Source organism: Pseudoliparis swirei, chromosome 24, assembly GCF_029220125.1.
Source record: "Pseudoliparis swirei isolate HS2019 ecotype Mariana Trench chromosome 24, NWPU_hadal_v1, whole genome shotgun sequence".
Classification (NCBI taxonomy): Eukaryota; Metazoa; Chordata; class Actinopteri; order Perciformes; family Liparidae; genus Pseudoliparis; species Pseudoliparis swirei.
In genome coordinates, this window is record NC_079411.1 from 7,277,801 (window position 1) to 7,305,165 (window position 27,365).

A 27,365-nucleotide genomic window follows, 5' to 3' on the forward strand; every position below is an offset into this window, starting at 1 on the left:
CTGTGGATAGATTCTAATCAGCATTCAAGACACACACACACACACAGACCAAGAGCTTTCAGACTATGAATCCTTTACTTAAGAGGATTGGCCACTATTACCCACTTAAAATAATTGTTAAAAAGTTTACAAAAAGTTAATAAAAGTGATTTAACTGTTTTTACCTGACTGCATATTTTCAATAACTCACTGAAGGAGACGGACTCCTAAACTGTACAACACATGTGTACACTGTTATGGTCGATACTTAGTGGCGGAATAAGAGGTCAAACTTACTTGCAAGGCTAATAAACTCTTTGTAAAGTCCATAGGTCATCAACGGCTCAGGAAGGCTCCTTTATAGAGATAGAGAGAGAGAAGGGTTAGGGGGCAGTGGGTGGAGAAGCGAGAGCTGAAGTGAGCGAGGGGGGTACAGAAATAGCCGGCACACTGTTTTATAGGGTCTGCACACAGCAATGATTAATGTGACCGGGCGAGGGGATGGAATTAGATGGTGCACACGTTGAGATAACCAAGTTCATCTGAAGGTACTTCCACACTGCAGCTGGCAAGTGGCCAAAGGTACTTAGCCTCAGAGGAAAGTGAGGAGATTGACCCGGCTTCTTTTTTCTATTTTTTCAGCAGTCCGGCCACAAAGTAAAAGACATGTCAGAGCAATGCTCAGCAGGGTTTAAGATAGCATAACAATATGGATAAGATAGGTTAGTTTAAACCGTGTTTGCCAGATTGAACACAGCGATGATGCCCTTGAAACCAGAGGAGACCGAGAGTGACAGAGTCTCACGTGCCGTTACAAAACGCGTCCTTGAAAAGTCCAAAGCTTAAAAGGAGCCCATCGCATCACGATCTTAACCCCTTTGAATAGAACCGATCAGAATACTTGTTGATGGAGGATAGTCTAATCCCACAATGTTTTACTGCAGGGCACGTTTAAGATTACACTTCAAGGTAGCACATAGTTCATTCTAGTGAACAGAGGGAAAAACGCTAAACAGAGCATCAATAGCTCTGATGTTGTTATTCTTTATTTTAGGTTTTTAGCATTGTCAGTTAAACTGCTAGTAATTATTGGAAAAATAGCTGGTTATAGCTTGATCATAATCAATATTTTACTTCTTAAATATGTTTTTTAACAATGATAACATCTTTAAAAAATGTACATGAATGAACACTGTGCACATTAAGATGTATTGTTTTCAATATTTTGTTATACAAATAAATGGATTGTTGTTTTCTGATTAGTTAGTTTTGCTGCTTATTTCATTAGCTTCTTGTTTTTGCTGTGTTTTTCTGAATTATGTTAGCATATCCCCCCCCCACCCTCGCCTTCTTTTTACGTGTCATCGTTTGATTTTTTTTGAGAGGTTCAGGGGAGGTGCGTTGTCCCATTTCAGATTTGTATTCATATTTTGGATTTGTGCACAAGATGGATCTAAAACCATAATTGCTTAAATATATGTGTACAAGCGTCTTGTGAATATTTTTACCGTGTTAATAAGGAAAACAGGCCAACTCCAAACTCAGAAAATACAACTTTGCTTTCATTTTAATAAGCAAAGCCAACTCAATTTGATGCGAACCGCACATGTTTACAAAAACAAATTGCCATTTAAATGAAAACTGCCTCAGCTTCTTACAACCAAACTACCTTTTTAATCTTTGAACTTCACCCACTCTGTCAACCAGAAAGGAGTTGGCGAGTGTCGAACAGGTGTGCAGTTAGCAATGTGACCTCGAGAGGAGTTAATTAGCCAGCAGCACTTTGCATAATGAACTCATTTTATATAAAAGACAGAGACGAGAATGGATTGAATGTTTCATATTCAAGTGAACAGAGCCTCCATCATATTCATCAAAAGAGAGGTATACCAAAAAAAAGGTCCATTATCCACTGGGGTTATTTTAGGTCAGAAGTGACGTACGGCAACTGAATCAATTATGCACCAGGAGTCACGTCACATCCTCCGAACGCATTAATACAAGATGACGAATATACGAAAATGAACTTGCATCTCAGACTTTGCTCGGGGGTTAGTATTAATATGAATGTATAATGTTGTGGGTGATACAAAGAGTAAAACTGGACACAGAGGTTTAAGAATTGATAAGCAAACTAACAATATAATCAGTGCTTACCGAGTGGAAACTGATGATGTGAGGGCTATAAGTAAGTATTATTTTAAGTAACAATTAACATTTTACTGTTTTTTCCATAACATGTCAGAAAACATTGAAAATGTCAGTTATAATTCCAAACACAGATTTCTTGTTTTATTAATTTTGTCCAAAAGGTCCAAAGATATCCAGGTGAGATCACACATTAAAAAAGAATTACCAGAAAATAGTCTATTTGAGAATTATTGCTGGAAAATAACTAAAGCAATGAATCTGTTATCAAATTAGTTGCCAATCATTTTCCTGTCAATCAACTAATAGGTTACTCGACAGCTTCAGGTGGTTTACATGTGTGCACGTGTGTCTCTAATCCCACTGATCCTTACCTCAGATACAGCTTCAGTGTACTCGTTACCGTCTTTACGTCCCAGTCCTCGCTGGTGGACAGATCCACTTCGTCGCTCTTCTCAACTGAATTAAAAACACAATCACCAACACATATTCTTTATGGAATATTAACACAACACACCAGCTAACGATTGTTTTACACATTAAGCAGCCACATGTTCTGTGTGATTCTGTGGGCAGCCTGGAAAGTCAAAATATGTAATATAAATGTGTAACCAGTAACAAGTCATATGAGGATAAAAGCCGTGCTGCTGGCCTTGGGGGTCGAGTCTAGTCGAGCCCCAGTGGATATGGAAGGAAGCTACAGCTTCTGCAGAGGGCTGCTGGTTCTATACTCATTACAAGTTTAATTAATCCCTCACTACTTTGCTGGCTCCACAGGGACTCCAGAGCTGTGTTTTGCTAAAAATTGAGGTGGCACATTATCATGACAGTCACTAACTGATGAATTCCAGAGGATGTGGAAGTGTAACGCGTCAGTTACATGAACTGTATCTGGCTCGGGTCAACACCCACATTTTAGCTTCGTAGGTGGTCTGTGTTACATAGCTATTCGGAAAATATTTATTATTTCTTCTAAACACCGCAGCCAGGAGGACTGTGTGTTTCTCCGCCTGCTCTGTCCAAAAAATTTTTTGAAGAGTGCTGCTAGTCAAAGCTGCGCCTCTCCAAGGGTGCATGTGTTAAGATTAGTGCTGTGAAAAATAACGCGTTAACTCAGTTAATTCAATTACAGGTTTAACGAGTTATTTTTTTTAAACGCATTTAACGCATGCGCAGAATGAGCTTCCAATCTGTCTGTTGTTGGTCGTCGGGACGAAAAAAAAGTCACTTGCAAAATGAGCTTCCAATACACCACTTCAATCTGAACTCTGTCCGCTCTCATGCAGACGGTCTGTTCATCGGTAATGATCCTTCCGCAGGTTCACCTACGGAAACCTTGTTACGACTTCTACTTCCTGTAGATCAGGGTCTCAACACGTCGATCGCGACCTGCCAGTCGATCGCGGCGTAGTGTTGGTAGATCGCATGACATTAAAGAGATTGGCCCGCCCCCTGACATGTTCTCTAGAGCACGTCTTTGTTCTTTTATTAAACTAAACGTCTGTTGTTGATCGTATCTCCACAGCAGCATGTCATTTCTGTCTCTTCGCGTTGCGTTAACACTTATCGATGTCCGTCTCGCGCGCCGCAGAGCTCCGTGCGCGCGCATCGGGACCGAGCAAAAAAAAAAGTCTCTTGTCAATCTGTCCACCTTTAGATTGTATCATGGTGGAGTTAATGGTTGACAAACAAGAGAAAAATGCTCTGTTTAACCCTCCTGTTACCTTTACGAACATATTTTACCCAGCAATTAAAACCTCCAGAAAATTATTAGAATTAATATTGCTTCCCAAGTTTAAGTGTGAGGTACTTTATGTTTGTTTGTTGACTACCTAAATAGCCCTTAAATAAATAAATAAAGTTGATACTTCTGATATGTTTGACAGTGAAAAACAGCCTGGGGTCAAATTGACCCCAAAGAACACCGACATTAAACATTGAATGGGGTCAAATTGACCCGAAAGGTAACAGGAGGGTTAAACATTCTGTTTAGGATGAAGATGTGTTAATGTTCCATATGGAAGAAAACTGCTAAATAACTGCTGAGTTGCAGCACCATTGTATAGAAGAATTTATAAATCTCTATGTTCTCACAAAATATACCAAGAATATCGGTAATATGTGATTAATCATGATTAATCCACAAAAACCTGTGATTAATCCGATTAAAAATTTTAATCGTTTCACAGCCCTAGTTAAGATTAATGAGGTCTGTAAAGACTCGGTAGTCTGCTCGAGCACACACAGACTTGGACCTGGTGAGGTCAAGGACACAAAAGGAAAATGATTGGCAGGAGCAGTTGGCGTAGCATTGATTATGATACTGCTGACCACAAGGCAGCAGCAAGTTCAAAGATATAATATTTTTTTATATTTATCTTGGTTATGGGCATTAGAGCGTAGCAGCTAAAGCTAGTTTTGCAGTTCCCTTGACATCTTTAGACGCAGAAAAACATTTTGCAATACAAATCCATGACGCAGCTCAGGTAAAACTAGAAGAAAGTGTCCTGACCGTCAAAACTAAGGAAAGGCAAAGACAAACTGGTCCAATTCATTTGGAATTAAGTCCAAGATGACCTTCACTAAATGTCATGCATTGATGAACAATGGGGTGAGGAAATCTGAACACTATCATCAATGAAAGCGACGCATGGATGTGTGACATGTGTGCTGTGGAAAGATGGATGTAATAATTTCCAAAACAAGTTTTATTTAACTAAATATTCTGATTCTATCAGTTTTTTTTGGCGTTTTAAAAACAAAATTTTCCACTGCAGTCAAAACAAAAAGTCTCCCACTTGCTCTAGTGAGGGACACATCTGTATTAATGGTGTGGTGTCGCAGCATCTAACAGCACCATGAATTATATTAATAAAAAACTATTAAAATCATATTTTTAAAGGGTGATGGTCATAAAAAATGACAGGCATTGAAAGCTCATTTAGAAAATGTCAATTAAAACTTCAAATGTAAAAAAAATAATGCACTGGGTCGCCAGATCCCACCCAAAAAAGAGACGGCAAACTGGTTTGTAATTATTTAAAATTCACCGTTGCTAATTAAAGGGCTCAAATAGCAAACATGCCTCTCCTACAAAAACATGACTAAGTGGGGTGCCGATTTTATAGATTACTTTTATAACATCGTGGTTCTGATGGTAAGTTAGTATATACTGTAAGCTTCCAACATCGGATTTGGAGGGCTGTGTCCGACCGTTATTTTCCAACATTCACGCCCACATCACACCGTGATTGGCCAGCAGTGTGGAAGTGAGTAAGGAGACAGAGTTTGAACTTTTCACTCCCTCGCTCCTTTTATTCCTTCTTTATGGAACTATTCATGCCACTTTTTATGGGAACGCATGAGTGCAACACCATATATGTCTTCAAAAGGAAACCATCTGAAAATGTGTGCCGCATTTTTGCGTCTCTTTCCTCTCTAAGCGCTCTAGCTCCTCCTTCGCGTGTGGCCATTCGTTCTGAGTGAGCATAACCTCATTCGCCTTGCAACCCCTTGTGGGAGTTCGGACCCTCAGGCTTTGAAAAAAAATCACCAGGCTAGAGTCATATCAAGATTTTGTTTTGAATCTATATTATTTCACAGATTTAGGAAGCAACGTACACATTCAAGCATCTGGTCAGCTCTGTGCAATAAACCCATTAATGGCCAGATTAATTGTAATTTCTGCCTTAAAATCGAGAAACGAATTGAGCAGTCCTTTTCAATCTCACACCATTCCTCAAATGTGCTTATCTCTGCAATTAGATCTATAGAACCAAGCCAATATGACCAACACCAGACACACCGCTGCCACTTACTGAACAAGGGACAGGTCAGGGACAGAATGCAGCTAACTTCTCCAGCTATTTTGTTGCCTGACATTCAATAGGGGCCGCTCTCTTTGTATATACTGTAATGTGATGGGAGACTCGTTTTCTATCACTGTCCGCTCTGATTGGACGGTGGCCATGTCGGTGGGTGAGAGATGAAAAGGAGGAGGAGTGGGAGGATACGAAGACTTTCTTAAGGGTTTAAAGCTCGCTTCACCCACTCACTGTGAACTGTTCTGTGCAAGAAATGTTTGTGAATGTGTTGGTTTGTCATTTCAGGGATAACATATAAGTTGTCAAGGCAGATCTGTAAAAATATCTTATTATATATGGTCAATGTGTGGACCAGCATGTGCAAACATTAAAGTGCAAGCAATATCTGTATTTTCCCTTTGTTAACAATAAGATGTGGAATGCCCACAGCTCACAGTGGCATGCTTCCTTCACTTTGTTCAGGTTTTAAAGAAACTTCTTAGAAATGCAGCAGCGGAGTGTTAATGGAGTCCACAGCATGAGTCGGCATGTTGGGAGGCTGGAAGGTTTTGGAGGGGAAGGTGAGGCGGGCTGATGGCTGCCGGAGTTTGTTGGTATTCTGAACACAGAGCTGGAAGTGAGCTGGTGTCTGCTGGAGACGGCAGGAAACCAGAGAGCAGACAGGGAGCCATGGAAGGGACAGAGGACAAGCTCTATAGAAAATGAGTTGAGTGAAAGGGATTCAAGTGAGAGGCATAAAGGAAATTGAGAACGACGACTGATAGCCTGCCACGAGTACATGAGAGGCGGATTTAGTGGCGTGTTAATGAAGCGTAAGCGAAAAAGTGCAAGGACGTGGATGGGGGGGGGGGGGGGACCATGTCTGGGGGATATAAAACTGAAATTAAGTGAGGAAAAGATTCTCCCGGGCACTTGTTGCACATTAGAGACATTCGTCTGATAAGCCGAGTCATGGGATGATTGTCAGTCACTATCTGTTTAATGTCGTCCCAACAGACACATTCATTACGTCTGCACATTTCAGTTAACTGGCCGCGACCTAATATCGCAGAGATAGTGCAGAAGCATATACATTAAAATTGTACTTATTTAGTTCTTACCAAAATAAAATAATATAATTCTACTTACCAATCATTAATGAGAGGAGCTTCTGGACCTTGGAGCTTACCCCAACCACTCTGTACAGGCCTTGGTCATTAATACCTGAAAGCAATAATGACACTTTATTTGTATTGCAGTGCTTTTAATAAGGCTGTAAAGTGCTTTACATTGAAAAGAACACACAAAGCAGAAGATAAATGAAATCAAAAACAAAAACAAACAGGATTAAGAACAGAAACACAAACATAGACACACAAACAGACACACAAAAGAAAGAACTATAGAGAGGGACTAGACCAAAATGAAAAGCAAATTGATAAGAACGTTGGTGCTACACAATGAAAAGCGTTCTATTATCTACAGTACATGCTCCCTGCAGCACTTCCCTGTCAGCTTTTTGTTTCACTATTGGAGCAAGTCTGCCCCCGTGTGTAGAGATAACAACACTGCACCGATGTTACTATTCACCAATTGTCATGTTAAATTTCCCCAAAAAAATCACCTTCTCTCAACTGAGCGTTTCTATATTTACATATCCGAGGCTCACCTCTCGTCTCGATGGCGCTGATGGAGTTCTTCATCAAACTCAAACCTACATCATCCAGCTGGGCATCAACTGCAGAGAGAAGAAAACCTTATGCATTTGTTTTGAAAAGGTGGTGCACTCGTGAAACTTTATGATATTCTTTTAAAGATACAAAGTCTGGTACAGCAAAAGAGCGCTTACTTCCTCTTTCTTTGGAATAAGTCATCCCAAGACAGTGTCCAGTCTAAACACATGAATAACAATGTTATGGCTTTTTGAACAGTGAACACACAGGAAAGAAAGTGCAGGGATGTGGAAGTGTATAACATTAAAAATAATAGTTTTCTATAAGATGAAAGTGAATACAGCGGGGCTACATGACTCAAGTGAGTGGTCGAAGATGACACAGTGCAGGGGGCTGACTCACAGATTCCTTCCCGCCCATGGCCTGCATCCAGAACTTGTGGTCATCCTCGGAGAGAGCCTGGACTGTCAACACTGTGCCTGGCCTGAAAGAGAGCCACAGCACATCAGAGTTAGAGGTACAGAGCAGTAAGGAATTAAACCGTGTCAATAGAAAACATTAAATGAGCTTAGCGATCTTTAAAAAAAAAAAAAAAAAACCTCTGTTAAAGGAACGTGCACCCCTAATTTGCACTAAATACAAATATGAGCTCTATTAGTTGTTAATGCAGGTTTATGAGACCTATCACGTGGGACCACATAGATATGAAGTTACTCATCCCAATTAGATGGATGCATGGACTCAAATTACCATACTAAATCTGGGGTATTGCTCTTCCTATTAATACAAGAGAAAAAAAGGCAGGGCAGAAAAAAGTTGAGTGACAAAATAAAATATATTACAGCACGGAACAGCAGGGTGTGACAAATTCTCCTCGCTAAGTGTGTGAGGGCAGCCCTCTCACACAAATCCTGCTGTCCCGCCCTCAATGATCCAAAACACACATGGAGAAGCAAGCTGAACTGGTTGTGTGCAGCCAAGACCTTAAGAAAGGCTGTTCGTGTGGAATATCACATCGTATCATCTATGTGCTCAGTGGACGTAGCATGAGAATATGTTTATCAGAAGAAATGTTCAGATATTTGTGAAGTAACCGTGTCAATTTGAGGCATAATGTAGAATGATAGTACATGCACCGTTATCATATCAGATCCATCATTACAATGCGTTTGAGAAAAGAAAAAAGGTGTGAGGGGAAGATGTACCGATCGGTTATGTCGAGTTCTAAGCAGAACCTCCTGTCAAACATGTCTGTCGACTTGCAGAGACAGGACTTGAGCGTGACGGACTCGGTCTCCCCCTGAACAAAACAACAACAAAAAAAGAGAGGGAGAAAGCCTTTACTGTACTGACACAAACATAATTGCATAGTGAACAAAGTGGTTGAGATTTCATTAATAACCCATTGTTCCATGTGTTGTAGGACTACTCACAATCTTGCCACCAGATCTGTGGTCGAAGGTCACCATGTGCAGAATCTTCTGTTCCTTGACGAATGTGCTGTAGCGCTTGACCCAACTGGAACCAAAGGGAGGGGGCCCTGCAGGAACACGGGTGTGGCCCAGACAGTCAACACTATTCACATCATAACATTCAGTATTGCTTCACGTAGAAGTATCAAGAAAGATATCCGGAATGACAACGTGTGAAAGCATGTAGAGCCACTTAAAAAAAATAATAATACTAATAATATTATTAAGTCAAATGCATCATATGTTACTGCAGCTTGAAAATGCATTTGAACCCCTGTGATAATTTTATTTATCCTTAAAAGGGATGAAGATAATTAATTCTGAATTCTGTCAAAGTCATGTTATAAATGGGGAAAAAACACTACGCTTCATCAATTTTACAGAAATTGAATGAAAGTGATATAACATTCTGCCATTGGACTGTGTGTCTCTGCAACAGTTATGAATGGGTGTAATATAACACTCCATAATAGAAACAACTTTCAAATACATAGTAGACTTACGTTTTTCTTGTACATAGAGGTAACCTTCACAACTGATAGGACTGGTCTGTCTGTATTCTTGAGGTGTCTCCCTGATCCTCTTCATTAGCTCGTACACCTCTGACCGGGCGCCCTCAAATCGACTCCTTGTCTGGAGGGGCGGGGGGTAAACACACGCTCCAGGAAGTCACTTCACAAAGCTCAGTGAATAGGTAGCAGGACCTTCCTAATGAGAGGTCACGTCAACTCCAAACTTATGAGCTTCCCTGGGAAACGCCTTCAGCCCCATGACATTGGTTGAATGGTTGGTAGTAATGTAAAACTAAGAATGAAACCAAGATAAGGCTGTAACTCTGGGGTGGCCTCACAGCAAGAATGAAGAATAAAAGGAAAGGATGGCCAAATCAACAAAAAAAAGGAAAGTAAATATTAGAATCATCCAGGTCGACAGAGAGGACTTCAACGGGCCATGACGCTCTGTTTTGAGCTTTAGTGTTTGTGTCAAGTAGGAAATTATTTTAAAAGAGGTTATCTGCAAGAACTTAATGAGCTGATCGTATATCACGCTTTTGTTACACTGGCCTTTCAGATTGCAACTTTTAATTTGTTTCACTCTGGCTCGCATTACGCTCAAGATGTTTTCTATTCTTTATCTGAACACACATTGTACACAAGCAATTGCCGTCAAGCTTAGAAACATCCTAATGCAAATATAATAGGAAAACATTCATATTTCTTACATTCTGAATATTGATCTGCAGGGCTTTTTTATAATGGTTAAAGTCGTTGGCGAGCTCGAAGCCCTGGTGATAAAAGGTGAAGATGGTCTGAAAGAAGGCCAGCATCTAAAAAGATCACAACACAAACAGATACGGGATGTTAATCTCAAGAGTCAGCGGAGAGAAAGAAACTCACAACAAAATTATGGTTAATGTGACGTATCCTAAATTTCCCTGTTGCTTTTATTAATGTGAAAGCCAATTGCCCGCGTCAGTGCTGACAAGCCACCAAGGTGAGAGAGTCGCTCACCGGCTCCACACACTCGAACTTCTTTCTCTCCTGGATCTCCTGCAGTTTGCACACGTATTCCAGTGACTCCTCCTGAAAGCGCAGCTTCACGGTTTCCACCAGGCTGTCTGCCTGCGGGGGAGGAGAACATGCATCAAGATGATTACAGGGACAGACAGACGCACTCAAGCAAAGACGAAACACTGAGATACAGTGGAAATTGGCATTATGCTCTCACTTTTGAAGTTGTTTGAGTTCTACATCAAATACTGTAGATTAAATCAAGTTATATGGCCCCAAATAACAAGTTTGTCCCAGAGGGCTGTGTGATACAACTGTGTGTACAACATGCCACACCCTCTATCCATATACTGCAGATACAGACCACGAAGCGACACACACAACGAAACTAGGGGGTAGATTTAAACACAGAAAAACCCCAGCAGGGTGAGGGGGGATTCGTTTCATTCTTGCTATGAGGCCACCCCAGAGTAACAGTTAACACACACAAGTTTGCAATGTAACAAAACTAAAGCATCTTTGATTGTAATTCTTGATAAACAGTCTTTCTACAACAAGATACTGGCTGATATCTTTTCTGACTAAATATCAGCAACTGATAAGTAACTATTTATATTCACACTAATATGAGTGTTCACATAGCAGTGCTTTTTATATATATCGATATTCTGCAGTTCATTCATTGAGTTGACCAAAGAATCCGATGCGGTATTGATGAAGTGTATGACTCTTGCGGCTGTGAATGAATCACTGGGTCTATTTATTCATGTCTCATAGAAATCATTGTTGGTTCCACAAGAGTCAGAGAACTGAGCAGCCTGCAGCCATCATGTCAACTATTTTGAGTGTCCTCTCTGGTTGGCGTATACAACATATAGCTTAGCCTTAAATGGCTACATGGCAAAGACAGAAGGGCAGAAACATTGTTTATTGAGAGGTTGCTAACTTCTCCACGATGTTAAATGCCCATGGTATAGCAGTGAAGCGTGCAGCGTCGGAAACACACCAGGGCAAAGGGCAAAAATGCCTCTAAGAAATATAATTTTGTCCCTGATATGATGAGGAGAGGGGCAACAAATGCCCCCATCATTTTGATAATTTAATAGCATTTTGTTTTTGTTCTTTGTTGTGTGCCATCTGTACTTCACACAAAATTAATCAATAAATATAATTTTGAATGATAAAAAAACAAAGAAATACGTTATAATTGTTCATAAGTTGTTTAAAAAAATATAATAACAATAAATAACCAAAAAGAAATAAGAATACAATTGAATATGATTGTCTGATTTATGTTTTATGTTGTTTTTTTGTTTAAAAAATATCAGAAAACACTCGGTAGACTACTGCTTAAGTCTTATAATTGCCATTTGTAGGAAAAGTGCTAATATATTTTAAGCCTAAATAAGTATATTTGCTATTTTTGAACAAAGGTTAAATGTCATTGCACAAGTTTAAAAAAAATTCACCCAATTTCTTTTTAAATGTGGTAATTACCACATGTTGCTCCCTATGTACATTTCCTACCCTAGTAGCATGGATTGTTCCCATACTACAGCAACCAGCATTGACATTACTATCACAACACAAGTGAGCAGACATTTCCTTTCCCAAAAAGCCAAGAAAACTGTTGCTGCAAGGCATGTTAGTGGAAACTTGCACGGTCCAACAGGTTTTGCAGCGAGGCTCTTCCCCCGTGGCACCAAAGGCAAAAAAACAAAACAGGGAATCTCAACAACACAAAATAGCCATTTTACTGGCTTTATGAATTGCTATTTTCTGCATTTTAGAAATCCGTCGGGAGAGTTCAGGCAAGGATAAATACCTCTTGTAGCTGCGTGTCTTTCTTCTTTGCCGACATATTCAGAAGCTTCTCCAGAGAGCTGTAGTACTTCTCGGTTTCTTTCTCATACTTCTTTCTTTCCGCCTGAAGAAGGAATATAAGGAGAAGAAAATATTAAAATTATTCTTGGGGACAAAGGAATCAAAGCAGTAAAATTAATATGCTTTTAGCATCCAACTGTAAAATATATACTTTTGTACATTTAGATGTTTTTAATAAACACTTAGAGCTTCAACACATTTTGGGAAGAGAAACCATCATACTTTACCCTGACTGTACCAAGATGCTCTTTCCTGAACTTCTCCAGGGGTTTCATTAAGGTTTCTGTGATGTTTCTCATCTAGACAGACACCACAACAACACCTTCATTACTGCTCATTACTTGGTGACCAACCCCAGTGACATTTCATGTGACGCAACAACATTTCGCCGTATTGAGTTGTTGCTGACTCCATGGAGGAGTGGCTCCTTTAGATTATTACAATATTTACATAACTGCAATGACAATACTATGATTCTAAAATGATCTTTTCCTTCCTAATAAAGTCAATGTATTTTATTTCACTCCCCAGTGCTCTGCTGTGCTCTGCTGCAGGACATGTCTGTGCCTGCATGCCCATCCTACTTTTCCTTACTTTGCACTGTGATGTCATCCCACTATGATAAGCCGTGCTGTGCTGAGAAGTGTTTACCCTTATGGTCTGAGCCAGGCGCTAAAACAGTCATCTCAGCCAGCGACTGATGATGGGCCCACTCCCTAACCTCAGACACTACAGACAGACAGGCATTGCAACACAGTGGCTGTTCATAGAAAGTCACACGCACTAAATTGTATATCCCAGTCCAAAGAAGTGGAATGTTTTAGATTTTTTTCTTTTGAAAGTATTTTTGCCCAACTATCTCTGGCCATCAAACTAGTCTCACATTAAATGAATCGTCAAATGAGGAGCTTTGTCGAAGCAAATCGATGACATTACATCTACGGAGTTCACAAATAACCCACAGGACAAGAAGGTGCATCACCTCTAATACCACCGTATAGATAATAATGGGGCACTTTTAACACTTTAGGGAAGCAGTTTATAACCCACTGTAACCATCACAGATCATTAAAGAAGGTTGAACTTTCTTCCATGTGATGTGATTTATAGAATAGCAACGCCGCTGCCTGATGCAGTAGCTAGTTTTATGGCGCTCATAAAGAGCTAAATTGTTGTGGACCTTGGGTGCAGAAGCTTATGTGAATCTTTCGTGGTATTTAAAAGCTTGGCTGTGACAAAGTGGATCCTGTACTCTCTGCAGCCACTCCCCAGGCCAGTTGTGTGACAGTGACTACCAGACAAGCACAACTGTTTGAACACTATCAATACATATGTAGCCACGGGGGAGGTGACTGGCTTTGACTGCTGGATGCTGGGGTTGTACTCTACGTCAGAGATAATTATATTACGTGTGCCTGTCTGGATCTCTGGCAGATGAGTGAGTCATACATTAATAGATGCAAGTACCAAATATGGGCAGTGATAGGTGTAGGCTGGTTGGAAATGCACACAGGGATGCAAGGATATAACGTTAAATCATTTAGATTTTGTACACCACACACAGACAGACAGGTATTTGCCCTGACATTCAAGCAGGTTTTGACTGGTTGTTCTCACCATCAGCTCTCTTTGTTCTTCGAGGTTCTTGAGGAATGAGGAGAACTCTTGCAAAGATTCATCTGAAGTCAAACAAACAGAAAATCTAACTGAAATCTCTCTGTCTGTCTTACACAGACAACAACATGAAAAGAAGACATAAACATTGGTAACAGAACTGGTGGTTAGTTTCCATCATGTGAAGAGACAAACCTCAGGTTGCAAAGTCTTGTGGCAAATTTGTGATGTTGGGCAATACAAAGTCAATCGAATGGAATTGTAAAAAACCCACACTCACCGATACATTTCTCATCATCGGTCTTCGCATCGCCGACGTACTCAAACTGAAACTCTCCCAGGCAGTGGGCAAACTTTCGCTGTGCCATCACAAGCTCTGAAGAGAAACATGAAAAAATCAATAAACAATGTGCATTTAATATGTGCTTAATATGATTTGACTGTATGTTGTCAATATCTGAAAGTTGACCTGTCCTGATAAGGAGTTTGAAAAAAGGTAACACAATGTCAGCTGTCATGAAGAGAAGGGCAGATGCATTACAGTTAACCCCTTTGCAAACATCCTGTTTGTCTGCAGTCTGCTACATCCTGTTGCACTTCAAGCCCCAGTGTATCATGAGGGTAGTTACCACAAGTTAGCAAACGCCACGAAAGTAAAGTATATTTAATCGTCTTGTGTGCTAGCCACAACTTACACAAATAAAGAATGAAAGAATCAGTATGAGGATACCAATGTATTACCTAAATGCTGGATAGCCCCCGAAGTGGATAGGAGACATTAGAGTTGTTCAATATAGGCAAAATATCATGTTTCTTTTTCAGTTGTCAAGATATCTGACAGTATTAAGCAAGAAAAAGTAACACATTAAATATAATGCAAGTCTTAAGACTCTCCTGAAATAAAACTTTCAAAAAGTACATCTATACTACTGATGAGATGAAACATACAATTGCATATCTGTTATCAGTCAACCTCATATTGTCCAGCTCGAATACTCTAAAAACAACATAAATCCTTCATTAGACAAAAGGAAAACAAAGCAATTCAACCAATACGTCTCCCAGGAAAGCCCCTCATGCTTTCACACGTTGTTCTGAGACTTTTTAAACCAAATAGGCCAAAATCTACAGGATAGAAAACTGATGTCCATCCTTTTAATCGTGTTGATGTCAACTTCTTTAAAATATATGAGAGAATTATATGGTTATAAATGCCATGCCTAATCTCAGGAGAGTCCTGAGACGGGTGACTATTATCCTAAAAAGCACACACAGTCCCGTAAACCCTGCATAAATGCACCCAATGCTGCATTAAAAGAAATGAATGATTTTTAGAGTTGGATACATGATGTTTGAAGTCCCCCCCTTCACTAAACCCATTGCACACCAGCAAACAAAATCTATTTCCAACCAGTGAAGAGATTCCCCGAGGTGGGATCTCTGACCCACGGCAGTCCCAAAGGGAAGCATGACAGAATGCAGCTCGGGTATTTTAAGACTGGAGCTGTGAGCAGTACACCGAGGAGCGGTGTCATAAGACTGGGCAGAAAACTGGGACTCTACGGGGGACAATCAACTCGTATCTACACCATGGAATAGAGCTCTGGCGTTGCCGAGCATCTGTTACTGCTGCAAAAGCACACAACAGCTGGCTGGAACAACGAGCTGCAGCTAATGATTATATAAATCAATTAGTCATTTTCGACGATATGCAGTATAATATTCAATATTTAGTCTTTGAGTTTTGTTCTCTCATCAGTTGAGAGAATCCTGAAAACAATTCTAAATCTTATTGATGAACTACATTGTTTGGCTTTTCATCCAACAATGGCCCCCAACTGGATTTAAAGGGGAGGGCTGTTGTCGTAACATTGGATGCATCTTTGTCAACAAGGCCACACGTGACGTAACACCTTGACAGTTTTGTTATTGATGATTCAGGCTTTGCTAAAAGCTGTCGAGGCCATCTAATATTCTCTGATGGAAAAAGCCCTGAATTCTCAGAATATTAAAAATTGCCAATAACTTTACAAATAAGTTACTTTTTCTGTAATATAGCTCAATAATTAGTAAAATAAAATATCGAAAAAAGCAATCGCACAATCATTTTAACAATTTTTAATTGAGCTATGTCTTGTTAATTTGTATCCCCGTCTCGCCTACACACACTCCCGGTTCTCTGAACAGTGTGTGTCCGCATGCTATGGATCTACAGTCAGGCCCAAAGCCTAAACATGGGCGAGGTGTTGGATAATGTCGGCCTGAGCTTGGCACAAAGGGCAAAGCTCCTGCCTCAGTGATTTATTTCAAACAGCTGGAGATCCACAGCTGGTTGCTCTCCAGCTCAATCTCAAATCTTTACGATGCCAAAGTACACAAGGAAATATGGGCAAGAAAACACCTCTGGTCAATTCCTTTTAGCCAATTTGTGTAAATCATCAAACTGCAGGAAGCCAAGTGCTGCAGAGCAGACAATGGGGCGGCTTGAGTATTACCGCATTTACAATTGTTTGTTTTTTGCGTGGGTCTTAATATAGCACTCAGAGGAAATGTTCCTTCTTTACTTATGGGTGAGGTAATTGTGTTTTTTAAGCAGCAGCAGCAGAAAAGAAACTAAAGTAATGTGCATCAGCAAATAAAACGCTAAATGACGCAGTAATAAAACTACAAACCAGGTACAGCTTCTGCACGGGAATGTAGTTAATACACTAATGAAAGCATGCAAAACTAAAGTATTCAGAATTTTATGTATTGGTCCCAACACTTAATTTCTTGGCTCTTGAACTTCTGCAAATCACCGCACAGAACTAACTTTAGATAATCAGTAAAGAGTAGAGAGATTCTACATTAGCCATTTCCTCAGATACCACAGAGACGTGGTTAACAAAATCCGGCCGCTGCACAAGCAACATGAGCAGACTGACGAGCAAAAGCAGCAGAGCGTCTCAGGCACCACTTGAACGCCAGTATTTAAGTGAGGTTTGAAGAGGGAGCTGCATTGTGGGATACCTCGTTATTGTCAGCTTCTAATCAGATGAGAGTTCCTGCAAGAATTCATTAGACAATAGTTTAGAGAATAAAAAAAGGTATATTATAAACGTGTGTCAACCGCACCAAATCATGTTGGAGCTCATAATACTAACACAACTGCCAATACACTAAAAGCTGTGCTTCTGCCACAGAGGTGACTTCCAGCTGGTGTAAACACAACCTGATTAACCGCTACGTGGGAGTATTTTAGTGCGGGTTACCGGCGTTATTTCCAAAATAAAGGGGATGGCAACTGTAAGGCTTGTAAGGGCAGTATTTTGGGAGCAAAGACTTACTATATTGAACATTGGAATTTTCTTTGAAGTGACTGTAAAATCCAGATGGAATCCAAACTACACAGACAACTCAAATCCAGACCACGGTGTGCAAGTCCATAAAAGGTCATTCTGGTCTCTCTGGTGTAGGAAACGGTGCCTAATTTGCAGCACATGGAATGACTACAGAAAAATATACAATCCTATATTAGTATAGTCTGTCATAAACGATATCATTTTAAAAGTCCAGTAAGCAGGATTGAGACTTATGTTTCATTTGTTCTCGCTTCTTAATACCTCTCCTACGTTTTGATTGGTAGGCTTTATTGATGGACGCATGGCCTAAGGCCTCAAGCGCCGACTGCACCACTTTGAAAATATGTCACCACTGTTTATGTTTCTTTTGTCCACTTGTTATTAAGGTTATTGTAAGCTACTGCCTTTGAGTGGAAGGAATCACTGACCACACCCCTCACCAGCAATGAAGCACAGCCTTGTCATCAATTCAGATTTTCTTTTCTTTAACATGATTTGGCATGAAAACACCTTAGCCTTAACAGGTATTATTAGTGCTAATAGCCTATTCAAACACTTAAGCAAACCCTGTATTAACTTCATTGTATAGCTCATCACATTCGTGAGATTATCTAGGCAGACTAACTCAAAAACCTCATCGCACCGACTGCGAGAACTTCTTTTGACACTTTTGGCCTCATGCAATTCTGGGGCTGAGAATAAACAACATAATACTATCAGTTTCCTTAAAGCTGAACTAATACATATTTTGATTAAACCATTGGAACAAATGCAAAGTATGAGGGGCCCCACCCACAGAGAATCATGAGCAGGTCTACAGAGCATTTCAGCATCTTTGAGAACATTATTTTGGTTTAATTGTTTTGGTTAACTTCCTCTGCGATCCTCTGTGTTGTTTCCACTCACAGCTGGGAAACATATTTTTAAAAGAGACATATTTGTTGGCGCTCAAAACAGCGAAAAAAGGAGGTTCTATGTTGGACTTTCATGTGTTGAATGGCCAGAAACAAATAAAAAAACAATGTTGCTCAGTGACTGTTTGACGTGTATTAACTTTGTGGAACGGTTTGCTAACTTTGAATGTGTTCCATCACTATACCCCATGTTAGTGACATCATTTAGAAAACATAAGTTCACTTTAATTGCTGTAACTCTACTGCTGTAATAGTGTTTGTTTGCCCCTCTTATGATCCTTATACGCAGACGTGAGAAGCTTTTCTGCAGTATGCAGCTCAGTCTGCCATAGGAATGTGGGAAAGATGAGTGTGTCCTCTTTTAAATCCCTAGAAAATAGAAAAGCAGTTTTAGAGGCTGCATATTTTATCTTTTGCACATACCGTGTCTCTACTACTCGTGTCTTTTTTGCTTTTGTTTGGCTTTGTTAGCAATATTAATTTTGACCGTTACATTGAAGCAGAGGCTTCAACGACAGAAGGTGTTCATGTTATAACTAAAAAGTACAACTTATAAGCTGCTGTTGTTAGCAGCACTACTCCGACTACTTCTAGTATGTGTTGTTCTGTATTGTTAAATCATGAATTCTCACCCTCTACTAGCCAGATGGGTAATCGGTGACCTTTATGGAATCACTGCTGTCAGCTGCAGTGATCTAATGATGAAAACACACATGAATGTAGAGTGGAAAGTTCAGCTCCTCCCCTAGATAGTAAAAACATGTTTTCCCAACATTACACTGAACCTTGGCACACCTTAACAAAGCCTTAACGCACTACATTGTGCCTGACGTGAAGTCAGGGCAGTATTCAACCGCTCTGTATGGTAAAAGATAATGAAGAGCTGATGGTATGTCCGTAAAAATCAATATCATTCAGAAATTCTTCAAGGTGTGAGAAGAGTTCTTCAATCTTTTCCTGCCCCATTACAGAGCATAATACATAATAATTATGTTGTCAAATGTTGCATTGCTTCACAATATCATACTGTGTTTTCAATTAAACGTGCTAGGTTTTTTTCTAATGATCCACAGATATATCTAGAGCAAATTTGGGTTCGATACATTTTTTTCCGATCGCACGTTCTGCTATTATTATGGGTATCTCAGCAAATACGGCATCACGGCTCGGGTCACCGTGGACAATTAGTGTGTACTCAACGAGCGATGATGTCAAGGGATAGATTTGCAAGCTCTTTATTGGAGCCATATGCGAGCGTGGTGCACAGATCACACCCATCCACAATCTGATTACGCAGGCTGCATGCATGTTCAACTCACTCACAGGGCGGACAGTTAATATGAGGCAAGCTGTGTGGACTTCATTACATAAAACATGAAGAATGAATGTTATCCGGTTACATGAAGCTCCAAGAGTTTGTCGAAGGCAGGCAACAGTCACAAAAGGAGAAAAAAAAACAGCTACGGCATTCTTGTCCCTGTGCAGCGTCAATTGAAGTTAAAACACCATTGATCAACTGGATACAATCAGCGGAGCAATAAACAAAAGTGTCAGATGAGAGGTCCACATAAGATTGAAATGATAGCTGCTATCTTGGAGGAAAGAACCATCACAAGATAGAAATAGCACACGTACGAGGGCACAGGAGTCCAAGGCAAAGGCTTCTCCTGCGTTTTGCCTTTTAAAGCAAGGCATTTCAGAGCAAACCTGGGAACTGTCAAACTTTGCTAGTTTCTCTGCAGAAAGCCAGAGAGCCCAGTCTAGTGGCTTCAGTGTGTGAGTCACATCGACCCCGCCGTACATTTATCTATGTATAGATATATGTAGGGCGGGGTCGATGTGTGTTTTTGTTTTGTTTCTTTCTGTTATGCCATCTCTCTCGTTTATATTGTCTTCGCTCTTATGGTTTTAACCATGTGTAAAGTACCTTTTAAAGAATATCATGAAGTATTAGTATTAATATTGTTATTGTGTCCGATATTACAGGCACTAACCCTTCTTCTGTAATAGGAAAAACATTTTTTAAATGCCTACTTCTGTGATTAAACATTGCTGCCTCTGTTCATAGGAGGTAGGGAGAAAAACAAAGATGACGCAATAGGGAGGGCTCTGGTTACTATGGAGCACCACACACACCAAAGCAGGGGTGGCTTTTTTTTCGCCCAACGAGAACACTGCCAAAACACGACAGCAACAAGCTCAAAACCAATAAAAAATATATAGATATATGCAAATAATCTTTGACACCCACATCCTAGCTTTTAAAAGCAAGTTTGTGCCATCATAAAGCTAGCATGTGCACCTTTGAGTAGAGATAATGTATGCATATAGTTACCAAGATTAATATTTAACTTCTGGGGAAACAAATCCAGCACTCAAAAAATGAACATTCAAGTGTCTCAGCTGAAAAAAAGTCACAATTCTGACTGCTCGAAATTATTATTTGAAATGGATATTTTATTTAATTTCTCTAAACACTAGCCTGTCACTTAAATCCATGTATTACTTATAATAGTAAAGTAAAGTACTCCCTGAAAAGGTTACAGGACTGACACAGAGTCAGCCATTCATATGCTCACCTACAGGTGACCTTAATCAAGTCGTGAGCAAGACCAGATTTTATCGAGAAAGAGACAAGACCACGAGTCTGGGGGGTTGAGACCAAGTCAAGACTAAGAGCATGGCAGGGCGAGCCCGAGCCAAGACAAGTGTGAGTCCAACGTTGCATGACAGACTGACATTGAAATGTGGAACATGCAAACCAGAGACACTCTTCAAATTTATCTGAAAGATCCACATTCCCTTAAAACCACCCACAGAAAAGAAAGATTCCTCTGCGTTCACCTCTTGTATTGCCATTCATACCCTGCGTATGAATAAGTGTACGATGAGTGTAATCCAAATAGTCACCGACTTGGGATGACTGTATGAAACTGCTTTTCAAACAAGGCGTGCCACTCTGTCCGTGTGTTTTCCAATATGTTCAACGTAAAGTAGTAGTTTTTACTGTGAATCCTCCTGAGGTGAATGTGTCTTTGTTATCCTTACACACACACACAGACTCCTGTGAGATTAGGCTTTAAATTACTTTTTTTTTTTTTATATAGCGCCCGTCTGCAAAACATCACATGCAGCACATTCAAGTATGAAATTATTCCCACAGAACAAAAGTTAGTGAACTTGATTTCCACTTCACTGTCATGTTTTTTATTCTTCCAAAAACAAACCAGAAAAGGTATGTTTATGTCAAAGTTCAGCTGCTGAAGATGTCCACAGTGTATTCATTGGCGCCTGTTGCAGTGATGTTTGTTATGATTTCTACAGTCTCATCAGATGTGCCACTTAGGTCAGAGCTTGCCTGGTCCAGGCCCTCAAACAGCGGCCAGCGTTTACATTCTGTGCCTTTTCCACAGTCCTTCCTGTTCCACACTCCCATCTTTTCCAGTCCGAATCCCTGCTCCCTACTCGCCTCCCACCTTTGCCCTTAACAAGGCCTGCACACCCGTCTCCTCCCACAATCGCTCTCCCCCCAAATCCCTACCCACAAAGCGTGCATTACTTCATTCCTGACTCCCTGATCCTCGAAACAAGTCTGTAGGGTGAGGCTGTCTAGAGCAGTGTCCCGTCAATAATCACCAATTGGCTAATCAAAGATAGTGTATATCAGCATCTGTTGGCACGTATTCAAAAAGTGACAGTTACATGGTGTCATCAAAGTAAATCAAATAGTTCTCAACACTTTGTCTGCACCAAAAAAGGAGCCCTAAAAGCAGAGCCATGCCATCGAGCATTCGTTTTTATAGTCGGTCTCGTTCTCTCTGGGGGGAGAGATGAAAAAGCCTTCCTCCCACACGACTTTACCTCGTCTTGCGCTAATGCGATTTTAATGAAAGATTGTGATGTGGCTCTTTGGCAGAGTCAGTAATGTGATTACAGAGAGCAGCAGTGAGCCAAAGCACACCATAGCGGACTACTCTTAAACCTGTCTGCCAATGAAAGACCTTCCCATGGCTTCCCAATAGTGAAGGAAAATATAAAACATACAAAATCATATTGCTTCATGAGCCAAATGGTCAATTCACCAGAGGAAGAGACTGTGACTGACCCTCCTGCGACTTCACTTTTCCAACGATTGCAGCAATAATAGAACACGCATGGAAAGCTATAAAACTAATAACATAGAAGAAATTCAGAAATGGAGAGCTCAAACCCTCAAAAATAAATGAGATGTCAATGTGTTTGCTAAGGACAACAGCGAGGGCTGATTGAGAGGGGACAGACAGGACACAGTTCCTGTGGAGGAAACCCTCTGAAACAGAAGCACATCTGCATGTTGCTCCTCTAGTGGGCCCTTCCATGTCATGGCTCTCTAACCCAGGGCCCCGCCATAAGGTTTCCTCTCAGAACCAAGGTCTTTCCGTAGTGGGACATCCTCCCAGTCACTGACAGGCTGAGGATGTGGAGATCAACGACTGCCTCTGACGAGCCAACCAGCAGATCATTCGGAGGTCACAGAAAGTAATGGAGCATAACCCACCACATTTACTACGGTAAATGGACCTGTACTGGTACAGCGCTTTTCGAGTCTTCTGAACACTCAAAGCGCTTTAACACGACATGACATCATTCACACCCATTCATACACTGATGGGAGGAGGTATGGTTCCACCATGTGTCCTCGAGTGTCTTGCTCAAGGACACATCGACATGGGCTCGTGGAGCCGGGGATCCTCTGAGGACGACCCCGCTCACCACTGAGCCAAAACTATAAGTTGTAAGCAAGTGTTTCTGAATGCTGGATCACTGCAGAGCGTTCGACCTAATGGTGTGATCATTGTGTACAGAGAGGATTCCATAGTTCAGGTTCCACAAATCAACTACACTTATCAAAAACAACTGTGTCAGCTCCAAAGCTAAACACCACAAACAAGGCAGATTTAGGAGGTAGAAGAAATACCGCTGGGCTATTTTGTATGATCTCTATGAAGAGGAGAGCCAAGCACAGGTTCACATTTTCATGAGACAAGATCATCAGAGTAATGTTCCACTAATAAGAGCAAAGCAGGAGGTGAGCTCCACCCAGAGAGTGTGTATTAATAATACTCTGTTTAACTGATTTGTCCTTGAGATATCGCTAAACTAAACAGGGAATTGTAAATACCACCGTGCTTACCGAAATTGACGACAAACTTCCATTCTTAATAGACCATTACATGACATCAGCAGACTGAAGGTCCTGATTACCTCACAATTGGAAATTGTGCTAAAAAGATGAAAGATTTAATTTGTTTTCTTTTTCCATTTGCCTTGGACACTGAAAACATACAATTATGTTCATTATAAACTGTTTGGTTTTAGGTTACTGAAGCAAAAGGTGAATTATTATTGTTCCAACAACATAAAATCAAAACTATGAAAGTTTCAAACTATAATACTACGAAAAATGGGAAATGTTCACATTTAAAATGCTAGAGCAACAGCAGCAGCAGATTTTTGTCCATTTTCCCTGAAAGAATTCAATTCATCTTTTGATGCAGATTATATTTCTGTTGGTTAACTTATTGTTCCAACTCTACGTGCTGCATGAGAGTTATTAACCAAACACACACAGCTGACAGCTCCTCAGCCCAGTTTGGATTAATCGGACTTACAATAAATTAACTATCAAGTGCAAATAAACTAGTGGATAGTTTTTACTTCGGGACGACATCGAAAACCGGCCATGTATTTTGCTGTGGCACTTTGCTAATGTTTAGGTTTCTCTACTACTGCTATTTGAGTAAACATCTCATGATTACAGTTATCTAAGAATGTCAAAAACAATCATTTGCCTTGAGAAGGGAGAAGGGACCGGACACATAAAAAAAAAAACTAGGATGAGAGCACTGCATTAATGTCATTACATAAGAACATGACCGTCAGTTCCTTCCTGTATTTTCTACTGACTTTGCAGTACTCCCAATGGGAGTGTGCGACCAGGTTACCTGAATTCTTAACATATTGTCCTAATAAGCTAAATGAGGATAAACAATCTTGTTATGAAATGATGTGATATACCAAACACGTTTGACACATTTAATATATTAAAATTAAAAACGTGACACATAGTTTAGCCAGTTATTAAGGGCATGAAATACAAGACATGACCTCCTGAAATGGGATATTGTGCGTCAGTTTACACAAACGTGGCAGAGCATCAATATTAAAATAATCTGTGAGCAACAGTGACTACCAGAGTTCACCCCGGTGCTCTGGTTCCAGGTGGCTGCAAAAAGCTTGAGGCCGAAGTCGGTGGCAGCCAGAGCAGGTAAATGAAACGCAAGTGAAAAGGATGAAGACACGGTCGGGATGCTATTTCCTGTTTAATTTGAAGGTTACAAATGGAAGAATGTGTCAGGCAATACTGAACACAGCGTTTGGTCACCAAGCTTAAAAAGCAACCTGAGAGTTTTACGCAAATGTACAGATATAAAGTGTCATAAAGTTGCGGTTTTGGGGTAAATATTCAGCATGATGCGAGGAGAACGATAAGGCTCGCTCAAGCAAACGGGTACAATAGATCAAAAGTATGCAAATAACAGCTTTGCACAACGGTAATGTACGATACAGGAGGGCAGCGTGTGGAAGAAGGGACGACGGCACCAGAATCCGGCCATGCTGGGTTCCTCTCTCATGGCTGCTGTGAGATCGAGACTCACTCGACAGAAGAGGTGAGCGAGCGCAGACTTCTCTTGTGACCAGCCTGGTGTCAACGGTGCAGAAGTTACTCCTCAATTTGAAAACCACAACACGCCAAAACATTGCAGCTAAACAGGTGAACCCCATCATGACCCGGCGCTTGACCCTGTGTCGAATGTCACGTTCCACAAATCATGGAGCACCTGCTGATTCAAGATGTTTAGAAGGACTGACAGTCAAGTTACTCCAGGAAACAGCAACATTCTCAGAGATTAACAACAACTTCAGGATGAAGCTGCAGCATAAATAGGCCTATGGCTGAGGATTAAAAGGTTAAAATCTCCATCACAGTATACATCTGATATATTGTAGGTGTATTTAACATCAAACTCTTAAAATGAGTAACTTTATAAAGGAAAATATTTTTAACTACCGTTTGCTCAATTTTATTTGGAAAAACACAACATTGTTAAGTGATAACAGGGTATGATTATATCCTCATTACTTAATAAAGGACAGAACATACTTGTTATTTCAGGGGAGAGGACTTGTAGCACAAGTTAAAACACAGAGAAGGATAAAAAAAAAAAAGGTTAACGTCTTTGTCAAATGGATAGTCAAAGTGATGCATTGGTGGCCTGTACCCCGAAAGCTCCTGATACTGCAAGTGTTGCTGGTGTTATAACCTCTTTCATAATAAAAGTAAGTCTATCTGGAGATTTTAGAGTCGTAAAACTTGTTGTAAGCACCAAGCAATGCTGCCAGAACACGCCTGAAACCTGTCTGTCAACACGAAAGCAGGTAACACCAGAGAAGAACACACACAAATATTTTACACTTTTAAAAATACTTTTTATCGAACTCGAGATGTTTCACGGCACTTTGATTTGATAAAAAATATAAACATGACATCATGAGGCTGGGGAGGGGGGGGGGGGTAGTTTGACAGGAGGGCACCTTATTTCTGATAACTAATTGTTGGAGACTGTAAGCACTGGGCACCTCAAGCACAAGCCCCGCCCACAAGACTAGAGTTCAAATAGATAGCGATCTGATCATTTAACCCTGTAGAGGTATGTGAATGGGATCAAATACTGCAAGGGGTTGTTACAACCAACTCGGGGCCTTTTGGTTCAGGCTTGCAAAGTGAATAATTATCACCGTACATTATTTTTTTTAACACAAGATAAGAATAAGACATACGTTCAGAGAAGGAAAGACAACGCTGTGGTCTGGTTACAATGGCTTTTCGTCTTATTTGACATCTAGTTAAACGACTCTAACTCTTAAACGAGCCAAATGGAAAAAAGGACAATCATTGGCAGAAGGGAGGAAGAAAATGTTACGAAAAAAGTAGTGGACACAGGAAGACCCTGAAGACCTTTTCCCCACGACTTATCTGACAGTTCACACGTTTAGAAACGTCGAAATCAAACTCACGCTTCGTTGCATTGATGAGGTTCTTCCCATCTTTGTACAGCTCTTTGATGAATCTGTTAGTTTTGTCCAGCTCCGCTTCGTGTGCCTTTATTTTCTCCCTGAAGCCGGGGCTGTCCAGATAGCATTCACTAAACTCGAGCGGGTGTAGTCCCATTTCTGTGACAGGGTGATAGCTTCGTTTTTAGGAACGGGGGAAAACGGTCAAAATTACGCTTACTTTGAAGCTAAAAAAAACAAACAAAAAAACAAACAAACAATCCGTTACAATAAAATGACGGCTCTTTGTGCAGGGAGTTTCAAGTCCAACAGAGAAAACATAGCGACGTGGAAAAAGAGTGGGAAAAAAGAGCAGGAGCTAGCGTTGGTTAGCGTGGCAACTTCTGACACTGGCGCGTGGGTGACTTGTTCCACAGTTGTCAAATAACGAAAAGAGCAGCAAGCAGGTATATAACTGTTGGAAGGTGATAACAATGCGTGTTCATCGGAAGTCGGCTCAGGGGAGTTGTCAGATATTCATGGTGGCTGTGTCCAATGTTTCCCTCCCTTCATCAAACGTACTCCACCTAGCAAAGTGACAGATTGAGAAACTCTGCTGACATCTGAGTGCATGTAGCAGAACTTCTACCAAAGACATTGTAGCTCATGCAAGATAATATCGTCTTCTCTACTTCCGCCTTCGTGTCACCAGTCCCGTGAGCACTGATAATGAGCTCAGCAATGGTTGAAGAAGTATTTGGATTCTTTTTTCAAATGTATAGTTGTACAAATTAAAAACGGAATAATACTCAATGAAGTCCTACACTTAAAATGTGATTGATGTGAAGGTGAAGAAGTTAGTTGATGTGTAGAAAAATGTAACATGAGCATATGTAGCTATAGGCTACTTTAGATGCAAAACAAAAAAGCAA

The 27,365-nt window shown here is 40.5% G+C and overlaps 1 protein-coding gene across 3 annotated transcripts in view; it reads right to left on the bottom strand.

Moving 5' to 3' along the window:
- Nucleotides 1-27,028, bottom strand: part of arhgap10 (Rho GTPase activating protein 10) — a 47,738-nt gene extending 20,710 nt beyond the window's left edge. For all 3 annotated transcript variants that reach the window (XM_056408927.1, XM_056408925.1, XM_056408924.1), the window contains exons 1-16: nucleotides 26,458-27,028; nucleotides 14,365-14,460; nucleotides 14,088-14,149; nucleotides 12,698-12,769; nucleotides 12,412-12,513; nucleotides 10,587-10,697; nucleotides 10,298-10,402; nucleotides 9,579-9,708; nucleotides 9,037-9,143; nucleotides 8,809-8,903; nucleotides 8,006-8,087; nucleotides 7,780-7,822; nucleotides 7,600-7,668; nucleotides 7,080-7,154; nucleotides 2,502-2,586; nucleotides 277-335 (exon numbers count right to left, since the gene is read on the bottom strand). In XM_056408927.1, the coding sequence (XP_056264902.1) occupies nucleotides 277-335; nucleotides 2,502-2,586; nucleotides 7,080-7,154; nucleotides 7,600-7,668; nucleotides 7,780-7,822; nucleotides 8,006-8,087; nucleotides 8,809-8,903; nucleotides 9,037-9,143; nucleotides 9,579-9,708; nucleotides 10,298-10,402; nucleotides 10,587-10,697; nucleotides 12,412-12,513; nucleotides 12,698-12,769; nucleotides 14,088-14,149; nucleotides 14,365-14,460; nucleotides 26,458-26,611 (1,447 nt within the window). In that variant the 5' untranslated portion in view covers nucleotides 26,612-27,028. The remainder of the gene's footprint in view (nucleotides 1-276; nucleotides 336-2,501; nucleotides 2,587-7,079; nucleotides 7,155-7,599; nucleotides 7,669-7,779; nucleotides 7,823-8,005; nucleotides 8,088-8,808; nucleotides 8,904-9,036; nucleotides 9,144-9,578; nucleotides 9,709-10,297; nucleotides 10,403-10,586; nucleotides 10,698-12,411; nucleotides 12,514-12,697; nucleotides 12,770-14,087; nucleotides 14,150-14,364; nucleotides 14,461-26,457) is intronic.
- Nucleotides 27,029-27,365: the final 337 nt, after the last annotated feature.